Source organism: Rhinichthys klamathensis, unplaced genomic scaffold (assembly GCF_029890125.1).
Source record: "Rhinichthys klamathensis goyatoka isolate OS25496 unplaced genomic scaffold, OSU_Roscu_1.1 h1tg000159l_1, whole genome shotgun sequence".
NCBI classification, from domain to species: Eukaryota; Metazoa; Chordata; class Actinopteri; order Cypriniformes; family Leuciscidae; genus Rhinichthys; species Rhinichthys klamathensis.
In genome coordinates, this window is record NW_026606693.1 from 1,471,955 (window position 1) to 1,499,200 (window position 27,246).

The 27,246-nt window shown below is 42.4% G+C and overlaps 1 protein-coding gene across 3 annotated transcripts in view; it reads right to left on the reverse strand.

Annotated features, from left to right (window-relative positions):
- Positions 1–3,510: 3,510 nt before the first annotated feature.
- Positions 3,511–27,246, reverse strand: part of LOC130091092 (E3 ubiquitin/ISG15 ligase TRIM25-like) — a 31,266-nt gene continuing 7,530 nt past the window's right edge. Inside the window, exons 1-7 of one of the 3 annotated variants that reach the window (XM_056258788.1) lie at positions 15,643–15,779; positions 14,776–15,374; positions 14,575–14,670; positions 5,644–5,877; positions 4,589–4,742; positions 4,443–4,502; positions 3,511–4,308 (exon numbers count right to left, since the gene is read on the reverse strand). In XM_056258788.1, coding sequence (XP_056114763.1) covers positions 3,761–4,308; positions 4,443–4,502; positions 4,589–4,742; positions 5,644–5,877; positions 14,575–14,670; positions 14,776–15,336 — 1,653 coding nt within the window. In that variant the 5' untranslated portion in view covers positions 15,337–15,374; positions 15,643–15,779 and the 3' untranslated portion in view covers positions 3,511–3,760. Of the gene's footprint in view, positions 4,309–4,442; positions 4,503–4,588; positions 4,743–5,643; positions 5,878–14,574; positions 14,671–14,775; positions 15,375–15,642; positions 15,780–27,246 lie in introns of those variants that run through there. The other 2 variants (XM_056258789.1, XM_056258790.1) reach the window with 2 other exon arrangements.

A 27,246-nucleotide genomic window follows, 5' to 3' on the forward strand; every position in this document is an offset into this window, starting at 1 on the left:
TAATAGGGCTGTCTAGCCAAGAAAATCGGTTATTTGTTTTTTACTTAAGTGAAAGTATGGATACTGACAAGATTTTACAAAGTCCGAGTATAACCAAAAAAATAGTTTGAGAGAAACCTAATCACAATTTTAATCACAATGTTTAAATGTTTTAACTGAGGGGAAATAAAGTCTGTTCTCTGCTGATCAACTGCAGGCTGTAAATGCTGTTATATATGCTGTCAATAGAGTTTAACTTGTATTTATCCAGAATAGTCTTATAGTCATGATCACCACAGAAATAGGTTTGTATTTTTAAACAATCTTCGAAATCGTAAAAAGTATAGTTTTGAGGTATGCAATCGAGTATTTCAATTCAACTCACTTATATGGTTTCATTAGACAACAAAATACAAAAATAATTTTTAGCAATGAAGTATAACTACAAAGCAAAATTTTGTTTCATCAGGCCTGTTACAAGTTGCAGGATTAGAAACTCCGTACACAAATACACACACACACACACACACACACACACACACACACACACACACACACACACACACACACAAATACATATTTGCACGCGATTTCATTTTAAAAGCAGACAACATGATAAAGTCATTGATCTTATGAAGTCCTTACCTCGACAGAAATACAACTCAAATATGATTTGCGTTAAAGCTTATAACGCTTTTGTCACAAAGAACAGCGGGGTTGTTGATCTATTACAGAGGTTGAATCACTCGTGTAGAGGCGAAATAGTCTCATTTCTCTTGAATTCAAATACTTCCTGGTTCTCAGCCCGTAAACAAAACAATGGGCGTGTGTTCTGTGTGAGATAATGAGAGAAAGAGAAAAAAAAAAGTTCATATTGCCCACCCCCAGATTGACTGGTGAGCATGATTTAACTGTAATTATTAAACTTAGACATAAAAAAAAAAAGTTCTAGACTTAAACAACAACAACAACAACAAAAAGCCCACAATTAAGATCATGAAGTAGTTTCTCATACTGGGATAATGACCTAATGACCCTCTTGCTCTTGGGTTAAACTTATCACAGCTGACATTTGATTTCTGCTGAATATATAAAAAAGGACTGATATGTTTGATGATCTAATGTAAAATACTAAATTAAGTATTTAATGTTAATGTATGTATTTTATATTTTTAGATAAATAGTAGAACAAAATCTCAGTCAAAGAAATATCTGAATTACACTACAGTTCTCTACATAAGCCTGTATTTTAGCTAAAGGAATGTCATAAACCATAATACTGATAAAATATGAATTAAGAATAAAATGGCTGCACTTAATTGGGTTACAAGTTATGATAAATAATGATGTCTGAATATGCATCTAATTCATAGAATTATTCAATAACGATTCCATACATCATTGAACCGTTATTTATAAACATACTATTTTTTTAGTAGCCTACTAGACTTAGACACACAATTGAAGATCATGAAGTAGTTTATCTCGTCCACTACTGGGATAATGACTCTCTGGAGTGAAAAGCTCTTGGTGATAAAAACTGATCACAGCTGACATTTGATTTCTGCTGAATATGTCAAATATGTCCAATATCATTTTTGATGATTTAATGAAAAATTATAAATTAAATATTCCATGTAGTAAATATATGTTTCGACAATTTAGTTAAATAATTGAATAATGACAGACATTAAATGACAAAATATCAAATACATCTGAATGACACTAGTCTAAGTTATACATAAACCTGTGTGTTTAGCTGAAGGAATGTCATAATTGAAATAGAATCATGGATTCTTAAGACAATGTTTCCTAAAACAGCCACATTCCCACTTTGAATTAACCAAAATATCACTGTTATTAACACAAATGCAACATTTCATTGAATTTTCTCTGTATTTTATCCATAATTACAGATTACATTCCTATAATATAAGGGGAGACTGAGGGCAATTATACAGTTCCCTTCATAACTTACAGACTACTTAAATTACACTTTTCATCTTTAAGAAAGAAATATAGGTGCACTATTCATATTACAATTGGTAACACTAATCATTTCCATAAACAATGACATAATGATTTGCCATAATTAAATGACACTGTTAAACTCTAGTCTGATTCACAGTTGTGGCACATGTAGATGTCACTGCCATTAGTTCAGACAAGTGTGCCCAGGACCGGTGAGACACACAAGACAGCCAGACCTCCTTTGATTTTGAATAGAACAAACACATTTATTTGAATAAACCCGTTTTAAAATTAGTTTTACATTTTGTGAAATATGTTCATTTTCTAACAGTAAAGTATGTTAACACAGACAAACAACGTGCTTACATTGGTCCATGTTGCTCAAGAGCAATTGTAAAACAATTTCATCTAAACTTTAGACAGCAGAATAAAAAAACTGTATATCCAAAAAGTAACTTTCATAAATCAAAATCAGTGTTTTGTTGAAAACTTCTGCTGAGGTGAAATGATCGTGCAACTTTTCCAGACAGAGAGAGAATCCACTGAGCATGTGCAGATTAAGTGTCATCGCTTGTTTCTGATTGGAGGAATTGAGTGTGTTACAATTGCCCCTTATTGTCTCCATCAAACTGAAGTAGAACAAGAAATATAAAGATGAATCTTTTGAAGAAACATTGCTTGATAGAAGAGGATATTTTAAAAAGATGTGTATTTAAAAGGTTTTCAAAATTGTGGTTTCTCAGTTTACCATCAGATACTGTAGTTATGAAACAGACTAAAAATAAATCAAAATCAGGCCTAAAGTCAACACAGATATTCAAATTGTAAAAAAAAAAAAAAAAAAAAAAAAAACGTTTATATAGAAAGGCGGTCTTATTAGCAGATAGCAACACAACAGAACAAAATAGCGGCTGCATTTAAAACATTTATAACATGTTACATATGACACGTATAACATTTGATCAACGTCGACGGCAACCAGTTTGTTCCACAGCCGACTGCATCATGGATTCAGACATGGATTATTATGAGCTGGAGTAAAAACCTTGCTGAAGATGAACACTTTCAGATCCCAAAATCACTTTAATCTGATAATGAACTGTATATGTATTTATTATATCCAACTTAAAGTCGCCACGAAATCCAATTTTACAATTCGTATTTTTATATGTAATATTGTAGTGTTTACTATAAATGATTTATCTGTGCACTTCATTAATTAAAAAAAATTCATGTACCCCTTATAATCTTTAATCAAATACGTTATCCTTCCCTCCCCCCTCGAAACGACTTCTCTTCATGTGCTATGGCGTGAGGGCGTGGCTATCGGGGTCTGTCTCGTTTCTGCCAGTGGTTCATATAAATATGGGGTGATTCCTTTCCGGAAAATTTAGCTGCTCGTCCTCATCTTTATCTTTGGGCTCCTCAATAAACAATGCTACATGGGAGGGTACCGGTGGTGAGTCCGGTGGAGAGTAATCCTCCACAACTGAGTGCAAACTGGCATTCAACGCCCAACTTCCAACGATCCAATCAATTCCCGAAGGACGAAATCAAGCCCCGCCCAACATTTTTTCTAATTTCAGAAGCCGTTTCACTCGGATATACTGTACGTCACAATAAGGAAAAAAGGACAATCTCAACTTCCGTTTCATGCTGACTTTAAGAGTGAATAGGTGTTGAATATTCATTGACGGTGTTTAAGAAATATTATGCCTTTTGTTCATCCAAACTACAAATTACATTTTAATTTAAATGCATACACATTTCAGAAGTTTAGCAATTCAATCTGAAAATCGATCAATTATATTTATTTTTTGTCTGTCTGAACTCCCTTCTGCTCTATGATCCTGACAGAAGAACCTGTACCAACCCCAAACGCAGGGTATAAGGGTTCAGTGAAAGTGGTATGGACTCTGTGAAGGAGAGTCATTGTGTCAGAGACGCTGTAGAAGGACAGAGTTCCTGCTCTGTGATCCAGATACACTCCTATTCTAGAGGAGCAGAAAGCAGGGATTGGGACTTGGGTTTTAGCATGAATGAAATGAACATACTGCCGAAAATACCACAATCTCCAGGATATTTTGTTGAAGCCAAGAGTACAGTCATTACTGTTTCCTTTACGTCTAATTCTTTTGTAACAAACTGCTATAGCACAGTCGTTCCCACTGCACTCGACCTCCCAGTAACAGCGACCGCACAAACCCTCTCGACACAAGATGTAGGGAAACACATTAAATCGCTCAGGTTGATCAGGATATTGCTGAGCTTTATCAACATATGATATTTTCCTGCTTTCCTCAGACAGTTTCAGGTTTCTATGTGCAGTGTTTAGATCCAGGTGAAGTTCACAGAAATCTGAGGAGGAATGAACAAAAAACAAATATTGAACAAAGTAAACTTTGGTTCCAAATGGTCACATTATAACAGATAATTTCCACTGATACTTAATAAATGAGTGTTTGCCTTGAAGAAACTACAGTTTAACTCACACTGCAAAAAATCGTTTGGGGTCTTTGGTTCTGGAGGCTTTGTAACATTTACATTTGACACTGAAGAGACAAAAAACAAGTGTATGGTTAAATTGTTGGTTTAATTTAAGAGTATGAATGAAAAAATAACATCAAAACATTCAGACCTTCTGGAGATATCTTAGCTGTTTGTTGTTGACAGACGCCCTCCAAAACCTCTCTGAATGCTGTGATTGAAACGTCTTTAAAAGACAGATGAGTGTGTTGAGTGAAGATGGGAACGTCTTCAAATGTGGGTAAAACACACACAGACTGACAGCTCTGAAATGAGACAAATAATAATTCAAACATAATTTGTGAAGCAGAACTGATCTTTTCCAAAACAAGCACCAGAATAATGTTTAGATTCTTACAATTTTGGCATCAGCACAAGTGACAATTGCAGTTTTTCGCGGAGTTATCAACTTTACGCGAGTTGTACCTCGGCACTGCACAGCACGGATGAACACAATGTTTGAGGAGAGTGTGCGGCTGTCAGTCGCCGCGCCGGTGTGGATACCGGCATTCAGAATCACAGATTATTCTTTTTGGAAGTATGACCAACATAATATTTTTCACCGGAAAATGTCATCTGAACAAGTAAGTAACATCCACTTTTGTTCTGACCAACTAAGGGAAAAATTGCGCTAATAAAATCTAACGATCGCTTATCATATTACGTCAAACCCATGGGCGCGGTTGCAGTCCCTTTTTTTCCTGTTGCCACTCCGAAGTCCAAAGTCTTTTGTATTTTACAACAGGTGAATCTCTAGTTGTCACTGGTGATTGTCGTTTGAACCTTTCTGGATCCGCCATCAAATTAATACGTTTAATTATATCAAGTTTTGTGAGAAAAAGCTATAAATCTCCACCTCCAGTATCCTCACACACTCATAGCCTACTAGCCAAGACTCCTTTATGTGTACAGATGTGACGTAATGAAGACATGCTCGAATTTCCCGCGGAAATTAAAAACATTATAATAAGCTTACCGTTTTGAATCGAGCTAAGGCAAGCAGAGAGTTTTGACCACTGGCTGGTTATGTACTTGCTCAAAAATGCATTTTGGATAACTTTTAGCCCAAAAAAGTTACGGACTGGAGCTTTAAAGCACAGAACAATGAATGGTGTACATCCCACAGTATATCAATTACACACGTGATCATTAAAAGACTTTCATTACCTTCAGACATTGGATCTGATCATCAGTAATCAGAAGTTTGTCAATCTCTGCTTGTCTTTTTCTGAGTTCTGTCAGCTCTTGATCCAGATGTTTGTGAAGTTCCTCTGCTCGATCTATCTCAGTCATCTCCTGAGCTCTGATCTGCTCTTTAATCTCAGAGCGTTTCTTCTCCAGAGAGAAGATGAGCTCAGTGAAGACCTTCTCAATGTCCTCCATGCTCTCTAGCGCTGAACTCTGTCAGAGACACAAAGATCTGATCATGGAGAACATTGTTGTGACTAAAAACAATCCAGAAAATGAGTGGCTGTCGCGGTTATAAAATGGACAGAAGTTTCAATAAGAACACTGTGAGTTGTATGTTACGATTCGTATACATTAGCAGTTCCCTTCCGAAGGGAACTCGCACTGCGTCGAATGACGCTTTGGGGAACGCCTCAGGCGTGACAGGTGTCTGAAATCACTGTCAAATCACGTCAATCACATTGACCGGCGACAGCCCGTGAATCATTAGCGTGAATGATTAACGTGCGACCTGGAAGTATATAAGGGCGCCTTGCAAACATGACAAATCATCTTTTCGTCTTCAGGGACTGTTTTTGTCTGTAACCGCTTTGAAAATCAGGTAATTATGAAATGCTTTCAGAAGTGTGCAGACCCGTGGTCAAGATATCTGAAGCCGGGTGACATACACGAACTGTGCATTTTTCTCGAGGGAACTGCCTGTACAAATTGTGAGAATTTTCTTTGTGAACGCTCCGCTCTCGCCTGTCCCTCTTCTCGAGAGAAGAGAATTCAGCGTCTGGATGACTGGTTCCCAGATGAAGCCCGCCGATCGCCTTGAGAGGGGTGTAATCCTCTCAGACGATGCGGTGGCTGACGAGGGTAAGCTGCAAATGGATGAAGTTTAAAAAAAAAAAAAAAAGGGAAAACTTAGTCCGGCAGCGAGCGCTCTCCCGGACAAACAGGAGATGGCTGATGAGGGTGGTAATAATAGGATATATCCTGTATCTTCTCAGCCACCCTGCCTTGTGTATGCTGAGCTGGTTGGTGTTATGGAACGCGCCGCGGGCAGGCTGCAGCTGCCGTGGCTGCTCGTTGGGGAAGAAATCGCTCGCGATGAGAGCGTTTTTTCCCCGGTCATAGAACCACCAGCTCAGGTGAGCCTTTCATTTCTTCCCGATCTCATACTGAGATCGAGAGGACATGGAAGAACCCATACTCTGCCTGTATCCACCACCATCAGCAGGCTAGTCTCGCTGATGTTGAGAGGATAGGAGAGCGTGGGTATGCGTCGATGGGACAATCGACACTGAGAGCTCAAACCCTGCCAGTTGAATGGCAGAGCATACACGTCAGCGGGTCAGGCCGGTGCTAGCCTGCACATCATGGCGGTGTTGCAGGTACACCAGGCCGATCTGCTGGGGGATCTTGACCAGGTGGTGGAGCCCCTGAGGCGGTTAGCTGCGCTGCAAATAAAAATAAAATAAAAAAGCTCTCCGGGCCACCAAACAGACTGCTTCCGCAATCTGCCGGTCGATGGCGACGATACTGGCCACGGAGAGACATTTGTGGTTGAACCTGGCCGACATCGGGGAGAAAGAGAAAGGCTTTCTCCTCGATTTGCTGGTTTCGCCCTCTGAGCTTTTCGGCACCTCCGTGGTGGCGGTGGTTGGAAAGTTCAGAGAGGCGAAGGCGCGCTCAGCTGTATCCAGGACATACATACCACTGAGATCCGTGTCCACGCCCAGACAGATGGGAGGGCCTGGCCTATCATGGTCCGAGGACCTTAGATAGGGCCAGAGAACCAGTGTCACCTCTCATGCGCCTCCTCCGTGGAGGAGTAGGTCGCAGAGGAGGCTGCAAGCAGAGGGATCTGAGGGAGGTGATCCAGTACAAACGCACATTGCGTCGGTCATGGATCATCTTCCCTGTGGTTGTGATTATATCTTAGCCCTTTCCTCTCTTCCCCGACTCCCCAGGCGCTTCTTACATCAGGCCTGAGGCTGGGCTCATGGTTAGAACAATGTTCAATGTTCCGCCTCGGCTTGGTTAGTGAGAGTGCCTCTTTCAGGTATGTAAAGGTGGTAGACCCCATGTTCATAAAGAACTGTCTGGTGAGTCTTCACTTCGCACGCCGCAGGTGAGCTGAGTGGTCTTTTTTAAGAGTCAATTTTAGTGTGCAACTAACTCTAATATGTATCTCTCTACAGACCTCGTTCCCTGTATATAGATATGGGGTCATGCAATGTCCTACGGTAAGGTACATTTTTGGATTATTGGGGCCCTGAAGTTCCCCTTTAGGTGGTCAGAATGATAACTATGTAAGCCTTCGGGCTATTAGCCACCTCAGGGTAGAGTAGTTGGTCTCCCTCTGTAGAATGTTTTAATTAGAGTGTTGACTGACGCTAGAGCTTCAAATAGATCTTATGTCCGGCCCATGGGACCGTTTTGACTTCTCTGAGTATTTCGCCCCTTGAGCTCTGTTTGAGTTTTCATAAGGCTGAGCGATTCTGCAGCCCTTTGTTTGGAATGATACACACTGTATTCTTTAGTAGGCTGTGGCTCCTCCGAGCCCTCAGATAGATCTATGCTTACAGGTTGGACCTCACCAGGGCCACCTCTGTAGCTGGCCTAGGCTGTGCCAGGGATATTAGAGCCATTCTGCTAAAATTTAGCATTTCTTCCTCTGACCCTTCACTTGGTGAATGAGGTTTCTGGCATCCCGGGAAAAAACAGCCTCCTCCCACGGGAGTCGTTAGGCCAAGGCCCGCCCCCTTCTCTGCATTCTGGGGTGACTAGAGTAATGCAGCGTGGTGCAGAGGATGGTTTATAAGGACATGGTAGGCCTCAATTAGGCCTCCGTGGTATATAAGTCCTTTTCGAGCAGGGTTAGGCCGTCTTTCGCTTCACAAAGAAGACTGGGTCTCTTGCCCGACACTGCCGTGCAGAACTGGCCTACGGATTTAGGCCGCCAGTATAGGCTTCACTCACCTCGCTGAGCTACTGCTCGAGCGCCGGGTTGTAGGTGGTTGGCTTTCACTCAAGCCCCACTCCCCTAGGTTGGGCACAGATACATTTCTGTCACCCCTAGAGCCGCTGGCAGGCCCGCACCCTGGTAACCTCAGGGTGAGGTGTGAGTATTCCCCTGTGATACAGGTTAGGGTTGAGCACTTCACTCCCAGTTCTGTTTATCCTACCTCGCACCACTATGGCTCGGGTCGAGTATGAAGTAAGCCTTCTTCTTCTTTGGTCGAAGTACGCTCCCCTGAAGCCAGAGCATTGCCCTGAGCTGATGCTCATGCATAGATGGTAGGCCCCTGACTAACTGGGGCCTCCGTTGAGGCAGAGTGGCGTATGTTGTACTCCCCTTGTTTTTAAGGGTGCTAAGCTCTCTTGCTGAGTACACTGCCATGGGCAATGTGATTAGGCACCAGGATGCTGTAGGCGCTGTGTAAACAGCTTATCTGCCAACGAAGGCTGCGTCATCAGGTAGTAGGCCTCAGCAGCGCTCCTTGTATGGGCAGCCCCCAAGAGGCCGCTGTAGGCAACTTTTCGAGAGAAATGGTTGGCCTTGGTGGTTCGGGCAGTTGACTCACTGGTGGGTAGTAGGCCTTAAACACTGTGAGTTGTATGTTACGATTCGTATACATTAGCAGTTCCCTTCCGAAGGGAACTCGCACTGCGTCGAATGACGCTTTGGGGAACGCCTCAGGCGTGACAGGTGTCTGAAATCACTGTCAAATCACGTCAATCACATTGACCGGCGACAGCCCGTGAATCATTAGCGTGAATGATTAACGTGCGACCTGGAAGTATATAAGGGCGCCTTGCAAACATGACAAATCATCTTTTCGTCTTCAGGGACTGTTTTTGTCTGTAACCGCTTTGAAAATCAGGTAATTATGAAATGCTTTCAGAAGTGTGCAGACCCGTGGTCAAGATATCTGAAGCCGGGTGACATACACGAACTGTGCATTTTTCTCGAGGGAACTGCCTGTACAAATTGTGAGAATTTTCTTTGTGAACGCTCCGCTCTCGCCTGTCCCTCTTCTCGAGAGAAGAGAATTCAGCGTCTGGATGACTGGTTCCCAGATGAAGCCCGCCGATCGCCTTGAGAGGGGTGTAATCCTCTCAGACGATGCGGTGGCTGACGAGGGTAAGCTGCAAATGGATGAAGTTTAAAAAAAAAAAAAAAAGGGAAAACTTAGTCCGGCAGCGAGCGCTCTCCCGGACAAACAGGAGATGGCTGATGAGGGTGGTAATAATAGGATATATCCTGTATCTTCTCAGCCACCCTGCCTTGTGTATGCTGAGCTGGTTGGTGTTATGGAACGCGCCGCGGGCAGGCTGCAGCTGCCGTGGCTGCTCGTTGGGGAAGAAATCGCTCGCGATGAGAGCGTTTTTTCCCCGGTCATAGAACCACCAGCTCAGGTGAGCCTTTCATTTCTTCCCGATCTCATACTGAGATCGAGAGGACATGGAAGAACCCATACTCTGCCTGTATCCACCACCATCAGCAGGCTAGTCTCGCTGATGTTGAGAGGATAGGAGAGCGTGGGTATGCGTCGATGGGACAATCGACACTGAGAGCTCAAACCCTGCCAGTTGAATGGCAGAGCATACACGTCAGCGGGTCAGGCCGGTGCTAGCCTGCACATCATGGCGGTGTTGCAGGTACACCAGGCCGATCTGCTGGGGGATCTTGACCAGGTGGTGGAGCCCCTGAGGCGGTTAGCTGCGCTGCAAATAAAAATAAAATAAAAAAGCTCTCCGGGCCACCAAACAGACTGCTTCCGCAATCTGCCGGTCGATGGCGACGATACTGGCCACGGAGAGACATTTGTGGTTGAACCTGGCCGACATCGGGGAGAAAGAGAAAGGCTTTCTCCTCGATTTGCTGGTTTCGCCCTCTGAGCTTTTCGGCACCTCCGTGGTGGCGGTGGTTGGAAAGTTCAGAGAGGCGAAGGCGCGCTCAGCTGTATCCAGGACATACATACCACTGAGATCCGTGTCCACGCCCAGACAGATGGGAGGGCCTGGCCTATCATGGTCCGAGGACCTTAGATAGGGCCAGAGAACCAGTGTCACCTCTCATGCGCCTCCTCCGTGGAGGAGTAGGTCGCAGAGGAGGCTGCAAGCAGAGGGATCTGAGGGAGGTGATCCAGTACAAACGCACATTGCGTCGGTCATGGATCATCTTCCCTGTGGTTGTGATTATATCTTAGCCCTTTCCTCTCTTCCCCGACTCCCCAGGCGCTTCTTACATCAGGCCTGAGGCTGGGCTCATGGTTAGAACAATGTTCAATGTTCCGCCTCGGCTTGGTTAGTGAGAGTGCCTCTTTCAGGTATGTAAAGGTGGTAGACCCCATGTTCATAAAGAACTGTCTGGTGAGTCTTCACTTCGCACGCCGCAGGTGAGCTGAGTGGTCTTTTTTAAGAGTCAATTTTAGTGTGCAACTAACTCTAATATGTATCTCTCTACAGACCTCGTTCCCTGTATATAGATATGGGGTCATGCAATGTCCTACGGTAAGGTACATTTTTGGATTATTGGGGCCCTGAAGTTCCCCTTTAGGTGGTCAGAATGATAACTATGTAAGCCTTCGGGCTATTAGCCACCTCAGGGTAGAGTAGTTGGTCTCCCTCTGTAGAATGTTTTAATTAGAGTGTTGACTGACGCTAGAGCTTCAAATAGATCTTATGTCCGGCCCATGGGACCGTTTTGACTTCTCTGAGTATTTCGCCCCTTGAGCTCTGTTTGAGTTTTCATAAGGCTGAGCGATTCTGCAGCCCTTTGTTTGGAATGATACACACTGTATTCTTTAGTAGGCTGTGGCTCCTCCGAGCCCTCAGATAGATCTATGCTTACAGGTTGGACCTCACCAGGGCCACCTCTGTAGCTGGCCTAGGCTGTGCCAGGGATATTAGAGCCATTCTGCTAAAATTTAGCATTTCTTCCTCTGACCCTTCACTTGGTGAATGAGGTTTCTGGCATCCCGGGAAAAAACAGCCTCCTCCCACGGGAGTCGTTAGGCCAAGGCCCGCCCCCTTCTCTGCATTCTGGGGTGACTAGAGTAATGCAGCGTGGTGCAGAGGATGGTTTATAAGGACATGGTAGGCCTCAATTAGGCCTCCGTGGTATATAAGTCCTTTTCGAGCAGGGTTAGGCCGTCTTTCGCTTCACAAAGAAGACTGGGTCTCTTGCCCGACACTGCCGTGCAGAACTGGCCTACGGATTTAGGCCGCCAGTATAGGCTTCACTCACCTCGCTGAGCTACTGCTCGAGCGCCGGGTTGTAGGTGGTTGGCTTTCACTCAAGCCCCACTCCCCTAGGTTGGGCACAGATACATTTCTGTCACCCCTAGAGCCGCTGGCAGGCCCGCACCCTGGTAACCTCAGGGTGAGGTGTGAGTATTCCCCTGTGATACAGGTTAGGGTTGAGCACTTCACTCCCAGTTCTGTTTATCCTACCTCGCACCACTATGGCTCGGGTCGAGTATGAAGTAAGCCTTCTTCTTCTTTGGTCGAAGTACGCTCCCCTGAAGCCAGAGCATTGCCCTGAGCTGATGCTCATGCATAGATGGTAGGCCCCTGACTAACTGGGGCCTCCGTTGAGGCAGAGTGGCGTATGTTGTACTCCCCTTGTTTTTAAGGGTGCTAAGCTCTCTTGCTGAGTACACTGCCATGGGCAATGTGATTAGGCACCAGGATGCTGTAGGCGCTGTGTAAACAGCTTATCTGCCAACGAAGGCTGCGTCATCAGGTAGTAGGCCTCAGCAGCGCTCCTTGTATGGGCAGCCCCCAAGAGGCCGCTGTAGGCAACTTTTCGAGAGAAATGGTTGGCCTTGGTGGTTCGGGCAGTTGACTCACTGGTGGGTAGTAGGCCTTAAACAGGCCTCCCTCGGAGATGAGTCCCAACATTGTGGTACATACATTATAGCCGCTACCAGGTAGCTAGCCGTATTAGGCCTCCTGTGGGTGGGCCCAATAGTTACGTTGGTGTAGTATGGTTCCCAACAGTGTTCCTTTCTAGCAGAATTGACTTGCTATCAGCTAGTAGGCCCAACCAGGCCTCCCTGATAGGCGAGTCCCCAGCTGGCTGGCCTTAGGAGGCCGCCTTGGAACTGTCACCCGGACTCAGCTACCAGTTGCTATCAGGTAGTAGGCCCCTCAGGCCTCCCTGAAGGCGAATTCCCATTTAAGATGGTTATCAGGTAGTAGGCCTCACCAGGCCTCCCTGGAAACAAGCCCAAGGACAGACAACTGGACAGCTAGCCTGACTTACTATCGGGTTGCAGAAAAAGCTCCCAGATATTATGGATGTCAGGTAGTAGGCCTCACCAGGCCTCCCTGAAGACGAGTTCCCACATGCTGTGATTATCAGGTAGTAGGCCCCACCAGGGCTCCCTGAGGGTGAGATCCCCACGTACTATTGTTATCAGGTAGTAGGCCTCTCTAGGCCTCCTTGTAGGTGACCACATACTGTTGCTATCAGGTAGTAGGCCTCACCGGGCCTCTGTGTGAGTGGTTCCCTAGCGGTGCTGGGTTCAGGAAGCTAGTGGCCTCTTGCTATCAGTTCAGCTGGTCTTAGCAGGCAGCTGCTGAAGGCGAGCTTGCGCCCTGGCTCGACTAAAGTGTTCATTCTCTGCTACTGGTTCCCACCCAGAACCTTTTTCCTGCCTACAGCCTGGTTTTGCCTACCAGGCGGACCATGTGCTCCCCTCATTGAGGGTCACTATGAGCACGCGGACCCCTGAGTCTGGTCAGACGGTCGTAGGCCTCTCGTGAGGCCTCCCAGTTAGATCAGTCCTTAGGCCTTCACAAGCCTCCTCAGTGTTTTGAAACATAAACACTGGGTTGATCCGTGGATCGAGTAGAGAAACTCCCCTCGCTAGCAAGGGTTGGATAGCACTATGCTGAGTCATACTCTCCGGGATATCCCGTCTCTGAGATCCGGGCCGAGCGGTTCACTGCCAGCTTCGCAGTCCCTCGGGTTGGATGCCTTATCTAAAGGCATATTCCAGAGGCTCTGTCTTCGGACAGACAGGAAGTGGCCAGACTAAGTGTCTATGTAACTGACCCCAGGTCAGGCCGTCCTGGTGGCATTTCGGGGTGAGTACGTTCCCCTGAATAGTGACTGGCTGGGGTTCCTTCGGGTTCCCTAGCCACATTCCCTAGAAGGGACCCCTTCTAATTGAAGTTGTGGTCCTAGGCCTTTGAGCAGGCCCAGGTAGGCCTTTCATTTAACTATGTTTATGGAGGTTTTCCTGTGAGGCTTATAGCTTGGGCTATGACCGTAGGGAATGATGTCACTGACAGCCCAGTGTGACCTGAGGGTGAGTGGTTCTAGCATTTCATTTGAATTTGCTGGTTCGGACAGTTGTCACTGCCTGAGGGCATGCACTCCCCTTAGCATGGCGGCGTGGGTATATCGTTTCCCAAAGCGTCATTCGACACAGTGCGAGTTCCCTTCGGAAGGGAATGTCTCAGGTTACGACTGTAACCTATGTTCCCTGAGAATAGGGAACGAGACACTGCGTCTCCTTGCCATGCCTCGGGGCCTGCCTGCCGTACAGTCCCTTCAGATGATAAGGTGATTTGTCATGTTTGCAAGGCGCCCTTATATACTTCCAGGTCGCACATTATTCATTCACGCTAATGATTCACGGGCTGTCGCCGGTCAATGTGATTGACGTGATTTGACAGTGATTTCAGACACCTGTCACGCCTGAGGCGTTCCCCAAAGCGTCATTCGACGCAGTGTCTCTTTCCCTATTCTCAGGGAACATAGGTTACAGTCGTAACCTGAGACGTTTTTTAACCACTTTTTGGAAATCCATCGGTCATCATGTACCTTAATTGAATTTTTAAATTCTACTTTATTTCGTGTCAAACAAACTTTAAAACTAAAGAACAGATAAAGAAACATACTTTAAGAAGCTTCACAGCTTCACTGAGTTCCCGCTGACCTCTCTCTCGCTCCTGGATCAGCTTCTGACACGACACCTTTATCTCCTTTAACTCTTTCTGAAGATGTTCACATAAATAATAAAACAATACGCAAAAATAGACACAATATAATAATAATAATAATAAAATAGTTGCATGTTTGTTTAGTATTGTTGATATTACCTTTTTACTAGTCCATTCAGAATCCACAGACACCATATTGTGTTTTTTATGATTGTCAGTAACACACAAACAACAAATACACTGACGATCATCCTGACAGTAAATCTCCAGTAGTTTCCCATGACTGAGACAGATGTTCTCCTGAATGTTTCTGGAAGCTTGGACTAGTTTGTGCTTCATAAACGCAGGAGATTGATAGTGAAGCTGCAGGTGAGTTTGACAGAAGGAGGCCAAGCACTGCAGACAGGACTTTACAGCTCTGTTCTTCTCTGTAGTGCAAACATCACACTCCACAGCAGCCGTTTGTAGAGACGTCTTCTGCAGCGTCTCCATCATCTCAGCTATCAGAGTGTTCTTCTTCAGTAGAGGTCTCTGACTGAAGCTCTCTCTGCATTGGGGACAGCGATACGGCGGCCCCTGCTTCTTCTGGCCCCAGCAGTCAGTAATACAGCTCATACAGTAACTGTGTCCACAGGGAATCGTCACCGGCTCCTTCAGAGGATCCAAACAGACTGGACAGCTGAACTGATCCACACACTGACTCGCTGCAGATTCAGACATTTCTTTGCAGATAATTTGTACCTCAAATAGAAACTGCTCTGCCAGAAGTAAATCATTAAAGAAAGAGTACATAAATCCACATGTAAATCATCAATGAAAGAGCATGTATAAAAATCTACAAAATGCTTACAGTTTTGTGAATTAATATAAAAGAATCCTAAATTCTTCATCCGTAACCAAAGAATAAACATATGACATCCAGATTAACAATGAATTATATCAAACTCATACAGGAATAATTGAATGATCTTTTTTCAATGCAAGAAGACATAAAGCAATTAGTTAAGGATTTGTTGACGTTCTTACCTGATTTGACAGAACAACAAGTCAAATATTCCCTCTTTTAGCTTTAACCAAACTGGACGAGTGAGGATCCTTAAGTAGAGGCTCAGGTAGCAGGGAAATAGGTTTCGGTTCTCTCAAACCCACAAGCTTCCTGATTTTCAGTAGCAGGGAAATAGGTTTCATTTCTCTCGAATCCACAAACTTCCTGGTTTTCAGTGTACAGGTGTGTGCATGAGAGAGAGAGAGAGAGAGAGAGAGAGAGAGAGAGAGAGAGAGAGAGAGAGAGAGAGAGAGAGAGAGAGAGAGAGAGAGAGAGAGAGAGAGAGAGAGAGAGAGAGAGAGATTTAGAACATATTGTTTATGTGAAGCTGTGACTTTGCAATTTTAATGCTCTACTCTTTGTACTTTGCTTAAAATCATACCCTATCTCTTGACACCAATAATCAGTTGAATAGTCACTAATAACATACAGCTCGATTGGTTTCCGGGTCATAGGATGGAGGACGGAGGAGCGAGGAGACGAGGAGGGATATTGAGAAACACCCTATAAGTTTTATTTCTCTTGAATTCAAATACTTCCTGGTTCTCAGCGCGTAAACAACATGGGCGTCCCAGATAGCCACTGGGCGCTGTAACGGAACAGGGCCGCAACCGCAAAACGATAGAGTCCTGAGTCCAAACGCACATCGGGCCGAATCCGTTTCTGGTCTGTTTTTAGGGGTTGTTGCGGATATGCAGTTTAGAATGGAATGAAAATCTGAGTATTATACCTTCGTCTCAACAGTTTGCATCATGTTTCCAGCATCTGGAAAAAGAAATGGGAAGTATGTTGTAGTTGTTGTCATAATTTTATTTATTATGTGACTGGAAAAGTTGTCTGGTTTATCAAAAATAAAAATTTGATAAAATAAAGATCTATCTATCTATCGCTGACTCAGGAGACTCACTTTTGTTTACAAGAAAATGAAAGTAAAATACTAATAACAAAATTGTAATTGTAAGGTTGAAATTGTAATATTGCTACATGAGAAGAATAGTGGTTATGGTCTTTGTTCAGTGTAAGGTTGGAGGCATATACATTCAGATGTAGGCCTATTTCTAAATTATGTAGGCTAATGTCCCTGCCACTTTCTATCAGTTCTATCATATATTTTCTCTTCTTTTTCTTTAATTAATGTATATTTGATTTCAGTAAATGATACTTTGGCCATGAATTAAAAAAAATCATAATTGCAATTAATTTATTTTTAGTCCAGGCAAAGTAGCATTTTACGACAGACTAAATGTAAAATAATGTTTTTTTCAGCATAGATAATTTCTATGAGGTGTCCAGAACAACATACTAAAAGTCCTAAGAAATCCTAGTTGAGGAAATATGTTAATTTATCATCAATCCGAGATGTGTGCCAATAAGGCCAGGCAAAAATACACCCCAATGGGGCCATTTTTTCCCTTTACTCCTATCAAAATGAAACTTTACACAATGAAAGTACCCATGAAAAGTAATTGTTTTTGTATTACAAGTTTCTTTGAAAATTAATTGTAATATGCAAACATGGGGTGTGTTGTTGCTGGCCTTAATAGCACACATTTCGGATTGATGATAAATTTACATATTTCCTCAACTAGGATTTCTTAGGACTTTTAGTATGTTGTTCTGGACACCTCATAGAAATGATCTATGCTGAAAAAAATTATTTTACAATTACTATTATTTTTGGCTCCAAAATGAGTTAGTTTGCCTGGACTATTTGTTTTATTCTCAACTTTTACAAAAGAGCACGGCCTGCTGGGAAATCTGTTTGACGAATCATTTTCTCATCGTGACGTTTCTGATCATAGGCTACGTCCTCGAATGTTATTGCTAGTGTAACGGAGGCCAGCTAGTAATCGCTGTGCGAGTAAACCTAACTCCTCTGATCTCAATAGGCGCTCTAGCGACAGACACTAGAGGCTGCAGTCTTTAGCCTCCTTGTTAGAGCGCCTGACTCTCACGCCCGAGACCCGCTCAGAGCGGGGTGAGAAGAACCCGGGTGGAGGGGTTACATTGGTGCCGTGACCCGGATGGGAGTGAGGTTTAGGGGGGTGAGTGTAACGGAGGCCAGCTAGTAATCGCTGTGCGAGTAAACCTCACTCCTCTGATCTCAATAGGCGCTCTAGCGACAGACACTAGAGGCTGCAGTCTTTAGCCTCCTTGTTAGAGCGCCTGACTCTCACGCCCGAGACCCGCTTAGAGCGGGGTGAGAAGAACCCGGTAGGAGGGGTTACACTAGGTTGGTCTTTCTGAGAGGTGGCGGCGGTAATGCACCGTTAAGTTGGTTTGCCAACCGCCATAAAACACAAAAAGAAGTCTTTCTGAGAGTGTCTCATCTAACTTAATAGTTGTTAACAGCCAAGCAACTGCAATGTTCAGCAAGCCAAAAAGTGGTGCTCAAAAATGAAAAAGATAAGAAAGCTGCAGGCTGTGGCATCAGTGATTGACACTGTTAGATGATGGCTAGCTGGCAGCATACAATTCAAGTGAGTGTTTAAATGGTCGGTCAAGGTGTAAAATTAAGCTCACAATGTTGCATGTCATTTTCATGAATGTGTGCCTGCAATTCTCAGCGCTTTAACGGCATAGCCTAAGTTAGCAGCTAAAGCTAAGATAAGGTGACCAGATGTCCGGACCAAAACCGGGACATAATCCCAAAATTTTGGAAAAAACGGGGACATTTTTAGTTTGACTGTCAATCTGATTGAAATACATACAAGTTTTATCTTCAAAAAACAGGGACATAGGTAGTTTTTTCTGTATTTTCCCGGAGGCAACCAAAAACGGGGACTGTCCCCTGAAACCGGGGACGTCTGGACATCCTAAGCTAAGACTACCTTTTAAAATTCAGCACATTAGCGCAAATATATGCCATGATAATAAGTTGATTCGGTTATCCTATAATTGGGTCTATTCTGTGCTACACTCATGGCTATTTGTATAGCGCAGTAGCGCTATAGCAGATGCGGCTTTAACATATAACACTGACTCCTTTGTGGTGCGCAAATAACAGCCTGTAACTGCTATCTACAAAGCAAACAGCATTTCACTTGCACGTTTAAGTAATAGACAGTAAATTAGAATAAACACATACAAATAGATGTACATAATAAACACATAGAATAAACACTTACGTGTGGTAGCCTATAGCTGGTCAGATAAATCTGCGTTGACAGCTTGGTTTGATGATATATATATATTTTTTTTTGGCGCTTCTGGCTGAAGTCCGTAGTATGGATGTGGACCATATCTGCAAGACGACAGTCAAGCGAGACCCGACAGCTGTGTCCCAAAGTAAAGGCTGCATCCTTCGAAGGCCGCGGACTTCGAAGGATGCAGCCTATCCGTCTTTCGAAGGACGCACCATGTAGCCTTCGTGGGATTTCCTAATTGCGCAACCAGGTGTTCCCGATTACCGCTCCAGGCGCCAAGCAACGGTGCGAGAGTACAGCTGCCATCCTGATCATTCATTTGATAAAATTGAGTAAACAGCTATGGAGCCAGAATTGGCTATTGTCATTTTTTTGTTTTATATTTCACTGGAGGACATGGGAGCAGGGACGTAGCCAGAATTTTATTTTTGGGGGGTCCTGTCTTTAAATGAGGGGGCAACATATATATATACATTATATATATATATATATATATATATATAGCCAGAATTTTATATACAGGTCTATTCTGGTGGGTGCGGTGATGCGGTGGCGACTCATGTAACATGTAAGGGTGGCGCTGCCAATAAAGCACCTAAAAGCTGTCACAAAGAACCGGCAAAAGTACGATTATGAATATGTAAAATATAGCAAGGAGATATTGTAATTGTTTATTAATAAACAAGTGTTTTCTTTGTCGGCTAAGATGAAGTTGACGATGCTGACTCGCGATCTTCAGTAGTGAACGTACCAGAGAGAAATGCACATTTCATAAGGATTACATAAGCAGAGAGCAGTCTGTAGTCTGTTTTCTTTCGTTTTGAATTGTTCTGTTTAAAAGTAGATATGTGAGGCAAGTAGGCTACCTTATATGCTGAGTTTCGGTTCATTTATGAGACGAGCTCAGTTCACGCGCCGGCGCCTCCGTTTCATATCTATTGTCTGCTATATTTACTTCTTATTTATTAAATCCAGGCAATTGGTTGATGAAACATTGATTAAAATTAAGATACAATTAATACAAAATGAAATTCAGGTTAAAGAAAGGTTTTGTGCTTTCTGTTTGATGTCTCTGTGACAGTTTTAAAGCATCTTTTGCCGCTTTCAAAGCGCTCACGTCTGTAACGGAGAACACGTCTGTAAGTAACATTGTTTTTTTCCTCATAAATGCAAACACGAAAAATAAAATAAAATGAATATTTTATGTACTGTGGAGACTGAGAGCCAACCCTTATTCATCCGGTGGGTAGTAGCCTATTACTTTCGTTTGCGCAGTGTAATTTACATAATCACTAAAAAAAATATTTTGCCTCCTAAAGTCTTTTATTTTTTTTATTTTTTTAAGCAATCAGAAATCTGAGGGGACCGGACATGTAAATTAGTAACAATTTGTTAATATTGTGACAATATAGACCTACATTTTGTTACTTTAATTTTCAAAATAACCAGTGGGGGAATGTAAGGAACTTCATACTGCGTTAAGTATTCATGTACAAATGTGAAGTAGCCTACTTTTTCCCTCACAGGACAGCAACACTACGCATTGTTACATTAAACTACATCAAAGTATATAGTTTAAATGTAGCCTATCAACCTTGCAAACACTCAGATACCATTACAAAAATAAACAATGTCCAGAGCCATGAATTTTATTTTATTTACACATTTAAAGCATAAAATAATAAAAAATGATGAATAATAAAGAAATAGACAGAAATTTATTTTTTTCGTTTTCACGTTTCCACATGACAAATGAAGCCACGCAATGGTGACTAATGAGTAACGATGGATAAGAAAAAAAAACTTGTGGCTTTTAACTCACAGCTATAAAAACATAATACTTTTACATTTAAATGTTAATTTGCCGTCCACCACCGAACTCTCGTCCGCCCTTTTAAAAAAAAAAAAAAATGCTGTCGTCACCATCGCAATGACTTATGGGGTAAGATAGGCTGCTTAGGATCCATTTATGTATCCTCTCTTTGGCCCTGTCCCAAATGGCACACTCCGGACTTGTGGACTTCCTCAGAGTCCACACTTCGGTGACGTCATGTAGTGCAGACCTATAGGGCCCTTAGCGCGAGTCCGCGAGGGCGCATTGAGAGGTATTTTTGGGACAGACTCGATCGTCACGCCGGAAACAGGAAGACGGTCTGATTGTTGTTATGGACATGAGCTACAGGTTCGGGGAAATATGCTGCCTATTGTTGTTGTGTTTACATATGACTCAGTAAAGCCCTGACATTCTGTTCTATTTATTTAATGAATCATAATGCGATCGTATTATTCAGCTCGCTATTATTAGCCTATGTTTGAGACATCAACCACTGGTCGATGATCATAATGTTTGCATAAACTTGTCATAAAAACCGTAATTATAATTACACTTAAATATTTTCTTCTCAGCCATGTTAACAATTGTCCGTGAGCGAAATCTCCTCCCATCCGTCTTCTGATTGGCCTTTCGCAAGGATTCCTAGTTAAAGTGCGTGGAGCCTGCATCTATGCGGGCTTCGCGGAAGACCGCTTCAAAGGGTACAAAGGGGGCGCTGCTGAGCACACTTCAGAGCATTAAAATGCTAAATGGGACGGCCTACGGACTCGTAGACTCTGCGAGCACGCGCAATTTAAGTCCACAAGACCAAAAGTCCGCATGAAGTGCGCCATTTGGGACAGGGCCTTTCATGGGGAAACGAAGGGTGCATTTGGCGTCGCTTTTGAATCAGGGTAGCCTTCGTCGCGCCGCACTGACGCAATCGGCCTTCAAATGCGACCTTCGGAGGGTGCAGCCTTTGAATTGGGACGTCCTTCGTCGCGCCGCTGTGACGCAATTGGCCTTCAAATACGGCCTTCGGAGGATGCAGCCTTCACATTGGGACACAGCTAACGTTCACTTGGAGCTGTCGTAAAACGGACCTAAAACGGAGCTCAAACGGCTGTGCTGTAACGGACCTTATAGCATCACAAAATGTTGCTGTATAGTTTTTAAACACTGATAATATTGCTCAGCTTAATGACAATGCATTTATCTCATGCTCTAGATAGAAAAAAAAAATATGCAGACAGCTAACCATGTTGTTTTGAAAATGTTTATTCCACGGAGTTCTTCACACAGTTTGAGAAAAGTATTTCGGATGTGGTCCACATCAGGTAATCTCTGTCAAAACAGTGTTGGCTCAAATCCGTTTTGCAGATATGGGCCAGAGCAGTTTTTAGCCCTTTTTTAAATGCAGTCGGCTCAGATATGTATCACAGATTCGGGCCACACCAGTGTAGCCTATGTGAAAACAGTATCGGCTCAGATTCACATTGCAGATCTGGACCAAATCAGTGTCAGACACAGCTAATGTATTTCGGTTACCTATGGGAAAAGTGATCTGGGCCAGATCTGTAAAATGATATAAATACTGAACTGATGGCAGGCAGTTAGAATGTTTAAGCTGAAACTTCTATCTGGCACGGATCTGGTTCACAATCAGAAAACGTCTCTAGATAGAAACGGAGGCAAGGGGCTTAAAACGGATCCGGGCCAAATGTAATTGCTATCTGGGGTGTGTTCTGTGTGAGATAATGAGAAAGAGAAATAAAATGTTCATATTCCCCAGATCGACTGGTGAGCATTATTAACAGGTTAACTGTAATTTTTAAACTTAGACATTTAAAAAAAAAAATTGTTCTAGACAAAAAAAAAAAAAAAAAAGCCCACAATTGAAGATCATGAGATTTATCTCGTACTGGGATAATGACCATAAGCTCTTGGGTTAAACTTATCACAACTGACTTTTGATTTCTGCTGAATATATAAAATATGACTGATATGTTTGATGATCTAATGTAAAATATTAAATTAAGTAGGCCTATTTAATGTTAATCTATGTATTTTGTTTTTAGATAAATAGTTGAACAAAGACAGATTAAATGTCAAAATCTCAGTCAAAGAAATATCTGAATTACACTACAGTTCTCTAAATTATACATAAGCCTGTATTTTAGCCAAAGGAATGTCATTATAGTAAACTATGAATTTAGATTAAAATGGCTGCACATAATTGGCTTACAAGTTATGATAAATAATACAGATGTCTGAATGTGCATCTAATTCATAGAGTTATTAAATAACGATTCCATACATTATTGAACCGTTATTTATAAACGTACAATTTTTTTTAGTACTAGACTTAGACACACAATTGAAGATCATGAAGTAGTTTATCTCGTCCACTACTGGGATAATGACTCTCTGGAGTGAAAAGCTCTTGGTGATAAAAACTGATCACAGCTGACATTTGATTTCTGCTGAATATGTCAAATATGTCTGATCATTTTTTTTTATGATTTAATGAAAAATGTATTATTCCATGTAAATCTATGTGTTTTGACAATTTAGTTAAATAGTTGAATAATGACAAAAACAACAAAATCTCAAATAAATCTGAATGACATTAAATTCTAATACATAAACCTGTGTGTTTAGCTGAAGGAATGTCATAATTGAAATAGAATCATGGATTCTTAAAGGGATAGTTCACCCAAAAATGAAAATTCTGTCAGTAATTACTCACCCTCATGTTGTTCCAACCCCGTAAGACCTTCGTTCATCTTCGGAACACGAATTAAGATATTTTTGATGAAATCTGAGAGCTGGATCACTCCTCCATACTAGTCCATATTCAGGGATTGAACTTGCCGGCCTCGAAAAGTTATTAAAGACATCGTTAAAATAGTCCAAGTGACTACAGTGGCTCAATCTTAAGTTTATCAAGCGACGAGAATACTTTTTGAAGATATAAATATAGCCTATAGAAATTAAATCATAATAATGAAATAATGAATGAATTTTATTTTATTTAAAATAATTGATTAATTCAAAGAACAAAAAAAATATTATATAGGCCTAAAGGGGCACACATTCGTTTCGACTGTCTGATCAGCCTCACATTCTGTTCCTGTCAATCATACACGAGGTGTCAACCAATAATACGGCATGAGGGAGGGAGAGGGACCGAGCCATCACACACACACACACACACACACACGTGGCCACATCCGTTCCCTCTGAGAGGGTCTTCTCGAAAACATTGTGTGTGTGTGTTAATGCTAGTTATACAAAACATAACTAGTGAGATATAGTTCTAACATGCCAATAAAGAAGAGAGAAAAAGAGGGACCAGTTTTATTTGTTTTGAATGTTGTTTCTATACATTAAAAAGTTGTAATTTAAATGCAAATGTTTAATAGTTTTTTCCCCCCATAACAAATCAATGCATTTTTAAAGTCCCTGTAAAGGCAATTTCAAAAAAAAATTCTAAACACATTATAAATGTTAGAAATGTATTGCTAAAACATATTACAAAGACTGTGAACTGTGAAGTACTGAATTGTGGAGTTAGACCGTTAAACAGTTTTTCACCATTGATATTTTACGGATTTTCTGGGCGGGGCTAAAACAGGGCTCGATGACGCACTGGAGCCCTTGAGCTCCTGGACACGCCCCTACTTGATGACGCTCTGAGGCCACTGAGGCTGGCCGCTCCTAACAATATTATAGAGCACATTCACATCAGTTTGCCGCTCAATCGCGAGTTACTGTCAGTACTATTATTAGTAACACAGCCTACAGATTGCTAGCTACTAGCTATGCCTTCGTCACGGAAATGCGTACTACCTGGATGCGATCACCGGATCACGTACAAAACAGATCGGTGTCCTTGTTTAAATTTCCGAAAAACGATTACATCAAGAAGAAGTGGATTAATTTTGTGAAGAGCCACCTTGATGGAGAGCTGAGGATCACCGCCAAAACCCACCTCTGTAAGTGATCATTTTAAACTGGATAGTTTTATAAACTTTCGTCGGAGATAACTGTCTGGGATTCACTGATAATCCGCTGTTACTGGTGAATGGGGCCGAACCGACTCCCGCCTCAGCCTTCATCCTCCCGTCGCGCCGACAACTGGTGCCATTCGGCAGTGCGTGCCCACCGTGCGAGCATCCATTCCGGCTGTAGAGTTGAGTGAGGCGAGTCGACGACGGCAGCTTTCCCGCGAGTGGGCGTGGTTTCAGCGCAGCCAGTGGACACGCCCCCAGCGTTTGAGAGCAGAGATTACTGCTCATTTTTTCAAGATTTTGATAGCTTATTTTATGTACTTGCTGGCTTTTTTTATCATTCAAATTTGGCTGGGTGACTAATAACACATTTTTCTGTGGTGTGACAAACTCAAAACACATACTTAATTTTGACTTTACAGGGACTTTAAAGAAATTGTGAGACATTGTGAGTATGATTTCATTTAATAATTTAATTGTTTTGACACCTATCACAGTCAAAACATAATTTTTTTTAAAGAGCCGTTTGTGAGCCAAAATGAGCCGGAATGCCCATCACTACTGAGCATGTGCAGATTAAGTGTCATCGCTTGTTTCTGATTGGAGGAATTTAATGTGTTACAATTGGCCACTATTGTGTCTATCAAACTGAAGTAGAACAACAAATATAAAGATGAATCTTTTGAAGAAACATTGCTATGTATTGATAGAAGAGGATATTTTAAAAAGATGTGTCTTTAAAAGGTTTTCAAAATTGTGGTTTCTCAGTTTACCATCAGATACTGTAGTTATGAAACAGGTTAAAAATAAATCAAAATCAGACCTGAAGTCAACACAGATATTCAAATTGTAAAAAAACAACAAAAAAGTTTATATAGAAAGGCGGTCTTATTAGCAGATAGCAACCAACAGAACAAAATTGCAGCTGCATTTAAAACATTTAACATAACATGTTACATATGACACGTATAACATTTGATCAACGTCGACGGCAACCAGTTTGTTCCACAGCCGACTGCATCATGGATTCAGACATGGATTATTATGAGCTGGAGTAAAAACCTTGCTGAAGATGAACACTTTCAATTGCCAAAATCACTTTAATCTGATAATGAACTGTATATGTATTTACTATATCCAACTTAAAGTTGCCATGAAATCCAATTTTACAATTGGTATTTTTATATGTAATATTGTAGTGTTTATTATAAATGATTTATCTGTGAACTTCATTCATTTTTTAAAATTCATGTACCCCTTATAATCTTTAATCAAATACGTTATCCTTCCCTCCCCCCTCGAAACGACTTCTCTTCTCTTCCTATCATGTCCTATGGCATGAGGGCGTGGCTATCGGGGTCTGTCTCGTTTCTGCCAGTGGTTCATATAAATATGGGGTGATTCCTTCCGGAAAATTTAGCTGCTCGTCCTCGTTCTGATCTTTATCTTTGGGCTCCTCAATAAACAATGCTACATGGGAGGGTACCGGTGGTGAGTCCGGTGGAGAGTAATCCTCCACAACTGAGTGCAAACTGGCATTCAACGCCCAACTTCCAACGATCCAATCAATTCCCGAAGGACGAAATCAAGCCCCGCCCTACATTTTATCTAATTTCAGAAGCCGTTTCACTCGGATATACTGTACGTCACAATAAGGAGAAAAGGACAATCTCAACTTCCGTTTCATGCCGACTTTAAAGGGGTCATATAATGCCATTTTTGTACAAGCTAATATGATTCTTTAGGGTCTAAATTAAAAGTTTGTAATATACTTTAATTAAAAATTCTCATTAATATTGTAAGAAAACACTTATTTTACCTGGTCAAAAACAGCTGTTTTCAGCACGCCGTTTCAGTGCATATGCCTTTAAATGATCATGAGCTGCGCTCACTCCGCCCCTCTGTTCTGTGCATACACCGTTTGTAACACAATAACCATAACGCGTTGTTCAGTATAAACGTGGAATTATGAATTATATTGAGAACGTCATACATAGAAAACATGCCGTAATGTACCCTGAGTGTAAACCTTAGACGCATTCATTGTGAAGCATGCAGCTAGCGATTTGCAAAGATTAATATATTAATATAAAGTTTAATAAAACGTTTCACTCACTTCCGTTCTTCTGGAGGTTCAGCAGGAACACGAATATCTGGTACCGATCTTTTTTAGCAAAGCTTCTTAGCAAATCCAGCTTTATACTGACCCTCGTTTATAAAGCAGTCTGGTGTGTGAAATGATTCGCGCAAACATGAAAGCATTGACGTTGCTCGTGTGGAATATTCCCTTCGAAAACAAAACTCAGCCACTGCGTCTTCAGCGGTTCGGATTCAGGAACATTAAAAATGACTGTGTTCGTTATTACACCCAAGAACAGAACACCACAATCGCTTAGACGCCATTCTGCTCATAGACAGTGCTCCAGCATATCAACAATGACCGCGCCGGTCCGCTCCGGTCCGCGCCGCGCAGACTATGATTGACAGCTACCTCATGTGCGAGGGCGGGTCTGTGTTGAAACGCTCCCGTCAATCAACAGTCGTGGGAGGGGCTTCCGTTTTATTGACGTCACAAAAACGAACGGCTTGATTTGAGGCAGGGGAAAACATATA